The sequence below is a fragment of the Coenobita brevimanus genome, chromosome 43 (genome assembly GCF_032717465.1).
Source record: "Coenobita brevimanus isolate Jiangsu-jjx chromosome 43, ASM3271746v2, whole genome shotgun sequence".
Classification (NCBI taxonomy): Eukaryota; Metazoa; Arthropoda; class Malacostraca; order Decapoda; family Coenobitidae; genus Coenobita; species Coenobita brevimanus.
The window spans coordinates 23,987,480-23,998,725 of record NC_136996.1 but is presented as its reverse complement, the minus strand read 5'-3'; the positions used below and the strand labels follow the sequence as shown (position 1 = coordinate 23,998,725).

General features: G+C 49.7%; 1 protein-coding gene across 1 annotated transcript; it reads right to left on the bottom strand.

Moving 5' to 3' along the window:
- Positions 1-419: 419 nt before the first annotated feature.
- On the bottom strand, positions 420-815 carry LOC145397856 (uncharacterized). The gene has a single exon (XM_080270892.1). The coding sequence runs from the start codon at positions 813-815 to the stop codon at positions 420-422; it is 396 nt and encodes a 131-aa protein (XP_080127018.1).
- Between the last annotated feature and the right edge of the window lie 10,431 nt (positions 816-11,246).

Sequence of the window (11,246 nt, the reverse complement as noted above, 5' to 3'; positions counted from 1 at the left end):
CACAACCCTTACTAGGCCAGTTCAAAACTTCGAATTTTTTTTTTTTGCTCCCGAAACCACCGTGTTACTACCTGGGCAGTGTGGACTGGACACCTATCATGCATGAAGAGGACTCTTTCTGGGAATGGGAGAACATAGCCCCGGACAGATGGCGGCATAACGTCCTCGAATATTTCTATGTACTGGTCAGCAGTAAATCGACCATGAATTGGGGTCACCTCTCCCACACCGTGCAACCAAATCCACCCCCATGTATTAACAGTTATATGTCCACTCTTAGCCTCGTCAAAGATATGTTCCTCGTCATATCTGGTGTTGTTTCGGCGCCAACGATGGATCCTTCCATGTGTTGTGGATGAAAATGTTATTTCATCACTAAATATGACTCGTCCCCAGAAATCGAGATCTTCTTGAACATATCATTGGGCAAATTGAAGCCTGAACATCCGGTGCCTCGCTGTCAGCTTCTTCCTTGCTGGGATCCTGTGATGTATTCCTTGCTCGTGCAGTCTTCTCCTTACTATTTCCGCCGACACATCAAGCTGGAGATCATCACGAATGGCGACAGCATTGGTGAAGGGGTTTGCTTCAGCAGTATTAACAATCCTCTTATCCTCGGGAACAGTTGTTTTCCGAGGCATACCTGTCCGGTGGTGATGTTTCAAATTTCCCTCCTCTTTCCATCTCCTCAGCCACAAGTAAACTGTTGTCCGGGGTATCCCAAGCTCTCTTGCTATTTCCGTAGGGGACATGCCACTCTCCCTCATCCCAACAATCCTTCCTCGTTCGGCAACTTTTTCTTGGTGGTAGTCCATTGTCGTGTTTCCGCTGTGCGATCTCTATGCTGACTGACTGTCTTCACGCACGAAGATATCCGAATACACATTGGTGTTTTAATCTGGTGGTTTCATCGAATCACACTGTGCAACAGGTTTCAGTCAGAGGACTCAAGAAGTCCGGTTCAGGTGCTACAGTCGGAGCACGAATTGCTAAAGCAAAAGCTATTATTCTGGCTAATGCTTGAAGGATTTACCCTGCTGATGGCCAGAAGTCCCAGTTGAAGAGGTTACTATGCTCCTTATCCTGGCAACAATACTCTCGCACATTCGTCTGCTTATACCTCCAAATCCAGGTCCAGTGACGAACCCTGTCGCATTCCCAACACCAGCTTCGTCTAAAGATATTTCATGTCACTATGCTGTTCTTACCTACTACCAACACATAAGCTTATGCAAAATATGATCATCTACAGGCCTATGACCAGGTTTTATCTCAATAATACTTGACCAATAACCACGATATCAGTGTTCAAAACACTTGAGATTCTGAATGAATGATTGATGTGTTATCATGGTGCCACAGTTATCATGACCAACGTACTGTAACAAAGGGAATAAGGGACTTTTCAACGTGCATCTATATATATATATATATATATATATATATAGAGAGAGAGAGAGAGAGAGAGAGAGAGAGAGAGAGAGAGAAAGAGAAACATAGGAATGATGTGATCAGAAGGGACGGACAGAGGGAAGGTGTGAGTGAGGAGAGAAAACTGGAAGGTAAGAGTCAGATGGAAGGAAAGACGGAAGGTGAAAATGAGAAGAAGGGAAAGATGGAACGTGCATGGGATGGAAGCAAAGGCGGAAGGTGAGAGAGAAGAAAGGAAGTTTGGAAGGTATGAGTGAGAAGTAGGGAATGTTGGAAATAGAGAGTGAGAAGAAGGGGAAAATAGAATGTGAGAGCGAGAAGAATGTGAGGATCGAAGGTGAGAGGAAGAGGAAGAAGATGGAAGGTGAGGGCGAGAAGAAGGGGAAGATGGAGGGTGGGAGTGAGGAGGAAGGGGCAGTGGAAGGTGAGAGTGGGCAGAAGGGAAAGATGGAAGGTGAGAGGGAGGAGGAGGGAGAGACAGAAAGAAGCTGGGAGTGAGGATGGGAAAGGAAAGATGGAAAGTGAGAACAAGGTGGAGGGAAGGAAAGATGTAAAGTGAAAGTGCAAATTAAAGAAATCTAAGCAGAAGTAGTAGGAGGTAGAATGATATAGCTATATAGAAGGTTCAAAGGCTGTGAAGGATTAGGTAGAAACAGGAGTCTGGCTATGTAGGGCGGAATACGCAGTCCGTAATGCTGGGATGGGATTGTAACACGACATGTATGATGATTCACACTGTCATATACGCAAAACTCAGTGGTTTATCACGTATATATTTATCTTAGTTTTTCCTGGAAAGCTCCAAACGTAGTTCAGCGTTATTAATGTTGTTTCTGTAGAGGACAAAAGTATGAAGGATGGAATATTTTCACATTGCATTGATGACCGTACTCGAACCATTTATCTCCGTTTTTCGAACAGTATTTCAAAACATTTCCTTGCGAGTTGCCGGTTTCATGGATATTAAGTTGGTTCACCGTTTTCTCAGCATCGGTAGGAGACAAATAATATGCATTCATGAACTCTACAACCCTCACTAATAAGTCAGTTTGCAAATGTTAAATGCATTATTATTTCGTTGTGTTTTAGACACTAAGTACTTTCTATTATCTTCAATAAGGAAACTTTTCACCCTGGTTTCCAATCAACCAATCAGCAGGCACGATACATCATCGGCCCTTCATTCATGGAATTCTACTACTACTCTCGAGTAAACAAACGTGATGGGGTTTCCACATGTCGCTGGAAGTGTTCAGGGAACTTTGTGGCCAACTGTACATGTTGACCACTTTAGTCCTCTCAGCCGAATCACATCAATATAGCACACCTTGTAAAAACACTGCCTGCACATTGCCCCGCCCCGATTGTGACGCATATCCCTTCAAACCAATGAGAACTAACCCTTCCGGCCTCGGGTTGGGTGATCCGGCCACTCTGGGGACAGGAGGGGTCACCCCCCCTCTCGGCCCCCCCCCCATTGCCTGAATGTTTCATGTCACGTAATAACCCTGTCTGAAGACCCTCCCACCCCTCTGTACGCCCCAACAGGACGTCGTTAGTCGAAGTTTACCCATCCCCAAACCACGAGGCCCATTCCATCCCCCTTCAGCCCCCCCACCTTCCCCTCTACCTTGTATACCCCTACCTACCCTACGATCGAATTTTAACTCCCCACACGTACATACACATCTGTTTTCATAGTAGTTGGTCAAGAACAAACTAAAGCGCTCTACTTTCATGAGAATAGATCGTTTTATCCAACATCCATACCTATAAACCTTCTCCCTACAGGGTACTTTATCTCCCCAAAAGCAAGTAATCTCCCCACAACCCAAAACACCTGTTCTCGGGCGTGGTGTGGCATGTGATATTGCAATGACCTATTTCAGTAATAGAAATATTTAGTTATCAAAACTATGGGGGCTTTCAAAAATTTTTGGGGGTAACTATTTTTTTTTTTTCACCTTTGAACCTCGATTATGCGGTAACCATTAGGCCTAGGGGGTTGCCGATTGCGCTGTCAGGTGTGTAAATTCTACCTCTTTAGCCAGAACATATTGATTTTCCCCTTGGTGAAAGTTGAAAAAAACACCCCTGAATTACAAGCCAGATCGAATTGCGGTATTTAGGGGTTAATATAAGGTTCCAAGGTGGAGATGGAGTTGGGGATATATTATGAACATTTCTGATCTGGTTTTTTTTTTTAATGCAAACTTCTCAATTTTTTCTGGCTCAAATTACACTGCCATTGTGATGCTTTACCGAAAATCGTTAATATTTTCAGCCTATAATTGTGTAATACCTGGCCGTGGCAAGTCGAACTTCAGTACTGGCAGCCTTATATCTTAAAGTAAAGAAGACAGTGGCATACGCCATTAACGTACAGTATATCAGTTTGTATGTGAATCGTGATATGCTGAGCACTTTAAAAATCCTGCTTTGGATAGAATGGGAAGCTGTGGTCCTCAGAATTTTACCGACCAGGATGCTATATTATAATTGGCTGCCTAAGTCGGCCATGCTTCTCAGCTAACCAATGAAAATGAAGCATCTATATAGTAAACACTACGCCAGTCTATCTTGAGGTTGCCAGTTGCGTGGTTGTTGTTGTTGTTGTTGTTGAATATTTGCCCACCTGTTGTGGGACACGGCCAAACTAAGAGCCCATCAGAGATAAAGCAGAGTAAATAGGGAAGAGCCAAAAAAAAAAAAAAAAAAAAAAAGAGTGCGTTGGGTCTAGAATAATGACAAGGGGTGGGAGCAGCAGTTAAAGGGGAGGTGGATATTCCCGTCCAGTTTGTAGGAGCCTTTGAAAGGTTGCATTGCCAATTGCCCAAGCAGCATCGTACTCATCATCGCCTAAGCGACCAAAGCCCTCTCCAGGGAGCTCTCGAACAAAAGCAGTTGCAGGGCAGTCGAGAATGTAATGGCAGAGGGGTTCAGCAGACTGCTCGTAGCAGTTGGGGCACGGTTCAGGGTCCAAGCTGGCAATTTGATGGTAGCATAGGAATCCCATCTGTAAATGCCGGAGCCTGACTAAAAGATAATTGGGTAGTCCTGGAGGGATCGAGATAGGGGGAATATGATGTGGCAGTAGCATACCAAGTGGCCGAGCGTGAGCCGTCGGCGACACGTAGGCGATGGTCGTCCTTTGTAAGTTTCGTAATAATGCCAGCCACAGCAGAGAGAACTCTGGAAGCACTGGGGCAAAGCGGATATGTAACATCAGGGAGTGATGTAGCTGCACGTGCAGCAGCATCGACTAGTTCATTACCCCGAATCCCAACGTGCCCAGGTACCCAGTGAAAAATCACGTGCCACCCCGCCACTGGATAAGGGAGGATGCTGTAAATATGGCAGTAAGTAGGAACCAGTGGGCATCTAGAGAGAGAGATGCCAGGCATTGAAGGGAAGATAGGGAGTCAGTATGGAGAATGACACGTCTATGTCGGTGGCTATAGGCATGGCGCAGGGCACCAAGAAGAGCCACTAGCTCCGCCTGAAAGGGGGAGACACCCGTGGTGATGCGCCAGGATTCAGTGTGGTCCCCATAAGCAAAAGCAGCTCCCGCTGAACCATCGGACGAAACAGAGCCATCCGTGTAGTAGACTGCAGCATCAGAATTGAGCACAGCGAGTCTACTGAGACTCTCCTGCCGAAGGATGGCAGGGATCGAGTGGTGAGGCTTCATGTTGGTGGGACTGATAATGGTGAAAGGGGGAGGTGTCCATGGTGCAGGAGGTAGCCTGGACATGCCAGCTCTGGATCTAGGCACACCTCTTGTGCCACACCGAACTTGTGAAAGAGTGCGGCCATGGCTGGAGCCCACTCCCGAGGAGGGGACGGGTCTGGGGGCCTACTAGCCAGGCGTTTAAGGAATATGGAAACATGTAGCGTCGGGTGAAGATTAACTAGATGAAGCGTTTCTGCTGTTGCATGTAGTGTGAACTGGTGGGCGAGTGATGGAAACCCACTCTCCATCCGTAAATTGACCAGTCGGGTCCAGCATGGAGGGCCTAGAATAACCCGTAGAGGTTCATTTTGGAGTACCTCCAAGGACTGGGAGATGGGGGAAGTCAGCCCTGGGAGGCAGATCGCACTATAATCGACTAGGGAGCAGACTGCGTGGACATAGAAAGTACACAGAACTGCATACGATGCCCCTAAGCTGCGACTAGACAGGTAGCGGAGAGCAGAAATGCGGGAGGCGGCCCGATCTCGTAGGTATATCACGTGTCGGGTGAAGGTTAGCCCTGAGTCGAAGTAGATCCCCAGATATCGGTGCAGCGTGACAAGCTCAATGCAGTGGCCACCCAACGTGAGGGGATGTTCGGGAAGACCTCAAGAAGACCAAGTGCCTACCGAAAGGTAGGCACTTGGTCTTCTTGAGGTTGACTTTCAGCCCGAGTTCATTACACTTGTTGTGTAATCTGGAAAGAGAGATGGGTGCCTGGGTGAAGCAGTCTTTCCTCGAGAAGACCAGTGCCAGGTCATCTGTGTAGACGAGCAGTGTCACACTGGGTCCATAGTTAACAGTTAGAAGTCTCTTGACTAGCACATTGAATAACAGGGGGCTAAGAATGCTCCCCTGGGGAGTGCCATTAGGATGATGGTAGAAGGGAGAGAGTTGCCGCTGGAATCTGACCCCTGCTGTTCAGTTAAGAAAGAAGTCCCCACCCATGACAAAAGCCTACCTCCGACTCCCCTGTCAGCAAGGGCTGCCTGGACAGCAAGAGTGTTCGCCAGCTCAAAGGCCTTTTCGAGATCAAGGAAGACAGCCATCCCCCATCCACCTCGAAGCTTCCTGAGGAAGGAAGCAAGGCAGTGAGACGCACTCCTGCCAGGGTGGTAAGCAAAACTCCTCGGGTGCAATGGTCCCAGACGCCAGGCAAGGCAGGCACACACAACCCTCTCTGCTCTTTTAGCCACACAGCTAAGAAGCGAGATAGGGTGCATGGCGCCGGGATCGCGAGGTTTGGGAATTGGGTGGATGACAGCTGTCTTCCGTTACCTTGGCAAACGGCCCTCAGATCACGAGAGGTTGAGCAGATCAAGGAGACAATCTTTCCCACAATCTCCGGCATGTGATAACAAGGAGTAGGTTAGCCCATTGAGCCCCGGAGCAGTGTCTCCTCTATGCTGCAGTGCTTTATGCAGTTCCCTGCTGGTGAGAGGTATATCAGCGGGGGTCAGGCTTTTCACAGGCAGCATGATTGCTGCAAGACGAGAGGTAGACAACTGCACCTGCTTGTCTCTAACGGACTGCAGGATATTGTTGGAAGTGGAGCGGTCCGCGAAGTGTTGAGCGAGATGGCTGGCTTCAGCAGCTGGGTCAGGGTGAGAGGGTGGACGGGGGGGACGTGGGTCAGAGACAGACTGGATTCTCTTCCACATCTCCCTGAGAGTGGAGAGAGAATCCAAAGTCCTGCACCATCTGATCCATGCCTCCTCTTTCAGACGGCATTTCTCCGACACAACATGTTGCATTACAGCAGCAAGGTATTGGCGGTGTGGGGATGTGCGGCGCCGCCGGTACTGCTTACGTGCCGCGTTGTGTCGGTGGTTCAATTCTCTGACCCTGTGGCAGTAGATCCAGCCGTCTCAGTATCACTTCGCGGATCGTCACTGTAGCGGGATGGCGAGGGAGGCAGCCTGTGCAAAAGCACTGGCAACTTGATCTGCTCTACCCTCGAGGTCTTGGGCGGGAGGAGAGGCAGTGTGGGAGAACAACTCTCCCACATCGAGAGTGCCCCTCTGGCTTTTGTAGACATTGTACTCAGTTAGTGTGGAGGATGCCAGGTGTAACATAACCCCTTGCACCTCCACACCTGGTCCACAAAAAGACAGAGGGTCACAGACAGTGTGGGAGACGTGATCTTTAACAAGTATAGCACATCCTCGTGTGTCTCTGCCTTCGTAGGGGAGGAGATGGAAGGTGTATCCAGGGAGCCGAAATGAGGAATTGTCGGGGAGTAGAGTCTCCTGCAGGAGAAAGATGCTGATCCCTGGCGACTGCCTCCTGCAGGAGGGGGAGCTTGTGCCTGATCCCCAAACAATTCCACTGTATTAAGCGGAGGTCTGTGGGGTCTGCTCGCAGGTCATGGGAGGCAGGGGGCTGTCGCCCGGCAGGGAGGCCGGGGCCTCGACCACCGTGTCGGCTGCCACTGGTGCCGGCACTTTCTCTGGTGGAGGGGGTGGGAGACGAGGCTCCTGAACCCGCTAGGATGAGGCAGCGGTGGATCGAGGCTGTGCCCTCCGTGTTGGGCAACCCGCCCTGCACAGTAGGGGTCTGGTATAGTCTCTGAAGGGGGCGCAGGCTGTGGTGTGCCTCTCTGCTTCTTTGCAATGGCCTGATCGATTATCACGTCAGTCGCGGCAGAGAGTGGGGCTGTGGGGCACGTTAACCCTAGGCGTTGGTTGATGCCCACAACAACGGTCTCCGCTATTTGTTTTCCAATGGAGCGGAGCTCCTCGAGGTTGAAGATGGGCTCCTGCTGAATGGGGGCCTGGGGGGGCGGCTGGGAGTTACCCTGGCTGATGGGTGCTGTGGTGGCGAGCTTGGACAGTGTACCTCCGTAGAGGTGACGCCCTGGATGAGAGCAAGTGGTGGGGGAACTGCAGTCTCGTTGGGTGGAGATCAGCTTATCACGGTTGGCAGGGGAGGAAATTCTGCCTCGTTAATGGATGAGACTTGTTCCATGGGGCAGCGCTGTTGCCCCCATATGAAAGTACCTGGAGGGGCTGGAATGAGACTGACGGCCTGCTGTTCCTGTACCCATGCCACTTGTTGCTCGCACCCTTGCAGGACCCTATCGTTCTGGCTGGGCAGCTGGGGTGCCAGGCATGATGTGATCCCACACAGTTGGGGCATCGGGAGGTCACTGGCTGCTTTGCTTTGAATTTTACCAGACACCGCTCCATGTCGTGGCTGCCACTGCAAACGCCGCATACTGGGGAGCGATGGCAGTTGGCCCTGTGGTGGCCATATCTCTGGCAGCAGTAACACCGGAGCGGCTCTGGTGTAAGGGGCGCAGGTGGAATTCTCCCCAGTTGCCTAGGTCAAGGGAAGGTACTAGGGGGCCCCTCAGGGTGACAGTGACTTGCAGTGTTTCTTCTCTTGTGCGCTGATTTTGGCAGCGATTGGCCTCCTCCACTAGGGGATCCTGCAGGAGGATCTCCACCGGCATGCACCTGGGATACCCCATGACAGTGGCCTTGGTGAGCTGCTCGCCCTGCTGCAGCTCGACGATCTTCAGGGGTGGGGCCTCGTCCTCCGCCAGAGCCTTCAGACGCAGGTATGACTCCTCATCCCGCGAGGAGCTGTCATTGTGGCCATAGCGTTTTGTGATAGCTAGCCCCCTTAGGTGACTTTCGAGGGCTTGGACTGCTCCGTAGCAAGTCGTGAATCCCGGTTGGACTGGGACACGAAAGGCTGGAAAGTTGGAAGGGGGTGGTGGAGGGGGCCGGACCGAGACTGAGGGGCGTGCTGCAGGTGGGGGCATCTGGGGAGCAGTCAAGCGTAGTGCCGGGACATGATCGTTTCCTGGTGTCGCTCACGGTTTTTTACGTGTCACCAGGGTCCACCCTTCTTCGTCAGTAACAGCAGCAGCAGTGATGGCAGCAGGGGCAGGTGGGGTGCCTGCGGGGGCGGTCGCCTTGGCAGCAGTGGTGGCCATCTGGGTCGGCTCAGCAGCGCGGTCGCACGCGCCTGCACCCGGCTGGGCCTTGGCAGAAGGCAGTGGTGATCTTGCAGGAGGTGACCGGGGCGGCAGGTTGTTGGTGCCAGAGGAGCCGCGAGTTACTTGGGGGGAACCCTGGGAGCCTGAACAGGTGGGAGCTGGGGCAGGCGTAATTCCCTCCATGACTTGTGGATTCGCACAACTTTAACAGCTCGCGCGGAAGAGGACGTGGTGGGAGCAGCATAGCGAGGACGAGCTGCAGTCCCGTTAGGCCTGGGAGCGGAGGGAGCAGCGGGGGAGGTCCCGGTGGAAGACGAGGAGGAGCTACTGGTAGAGAGCTTACGCTCTCTCTTCTCTCAGGTAGTTGGCTTGGGAAGGGGGGGCCTTAAGGGCGGGGGGGGGGGGCGGGGAAGCCCCTGGGGCCTGGAGGTGCATGCCACCTTCATGGCATAGGCACCAGGCAGCACAGACACGCGTTTAAGCAACTCAGACACTTGGACACGAAAAAAAAATAAAATAAAATAAATTTATATAGTTCAGTGTGCGCTCAGTCCGTTTGTTGGGCTGACGCAAACGAGTCAACTCAACAGTAAACAGATGAGCAGAATTAAAGTAAATTAATTATAAAGATATTCAATTTAATTTCTGCTTGAGTGAATTTATCCGTGTGAACTAATTTGTTAAATAAATCAGCACACCTAGACAGACTCAAGCAAGGGAAAGTAAATTAAATAAAGCACAGAACGGTAGTGATATTTAGTTTAGAAAACTAAGTTAGAGCAGCCACAGAACTAATTTGCAATGCAAATTAATTCCTCAGACAGATCTAACAAGTTAGAGTAAACTAAATATAAGACAGAGCAAGGGAAAATAAATAAAATAAAGCACACAACGGTAGTGATGTTTAGTTTACAAAAACTAAATTAGGGCAGCCACAGAACTAATTTGCAATGCAAATTAATTCCTCAAACAGACCAAACAAGTTAGAGTTAACTAAATATAAGACGGAGCAAAAAAAAAAAAAAAAAAAAAGCTCGGCCAACGAAAACCCTACAGTGACAGGGGGAGGTTTTCCCGCCGTCTAAAGGGCGTCGAGAGAAGCCCCGTCACTGCCCCGTGAGGGACTTGCCTATCCCTTGCCCTAACAGAAAGGTGCCGCCCTCACCGCCTCCTATAACCTGGCCATAAAGGCCCCCCTTCATGTAAGTGCCCTGCGGCACCCCTTCAGGGTTCGGCGTCGTACTACGGTGAGGGACACTACCGGCAGGCCGAGAGAACCAAAGACAGAGGAGAGAGGCTCTCCTACGGCAGAACGTGGTCTGGCTACGAGTGCGAAATCGAGTCGTCAGGCAGCGGCGAGAAGGTCTAGGGAGATATGAAACCAGGTTTCACTATCTCCAGGACAGAGCTCCAGGACAGCTGGGAGTGCTGGGAGAGAGGTGTTGTCGTGAGGCCGCCAGACAGGGAGTGAGTTGCGTGGTAAGCCTGGTGACGAGCGAGGTCCATTGAGTATTCAATGGACCTTGGTGACGAGTTTGTGTGTGCATTATTGAGCGATCCTTTAGGTTTGTGCAAAGTATTATACTTATTTTACTTTCCATACAAAGAAACACATACAGATTAAGCTCAGTGTATTTTTCCTTGTTGGCAGCTTATGACAGTAATAATGTGAAGGGAAGATTTTGGACATTTAGCTAAATTTTGAGCTTAGCCAGCTAATACATGTCGGATGACGGTGACACAGATGTAAGCTTTTTTTTTTTTTTTTTTTTTTTTTCAGTATACTGACAACCACAGTGAAAATGACTCTAGAAGGGGAATGCATGTTGCTTATCACACAAAATTACACTTTTTTTTTTCATTTTTAATTTTCCTGACGTGAAGTTTTTCTTTGCTATTATTCATGAGTCGAATTTTCAACGAAATTTTTTTGTTAGGCTTAATACAATTTCTTGCATTTTTATAATTCTTTAGGAATGGTGGTGATCACTGCGTGTGGTATACTTTCAGTGTGAAAGGAACTGAATCATATAGCCGTAATAAAAATTTTCCTTTTTTTTTTTTTTTTTTTTTTTGGGGGGGCAGAATGGGACAATGATTTTTGAAACAGTGATTTGCAGCTCATTTATTAACAGT

Coding starts and splice junctions, on each gene's coding strand:
- LOC145397856 (XM_080270892.1), bottom strand. CDS start 815: ATGGACTACCACCAAGAAAAAGTTGCCGAACGAGGAAGGATTGTTGGG.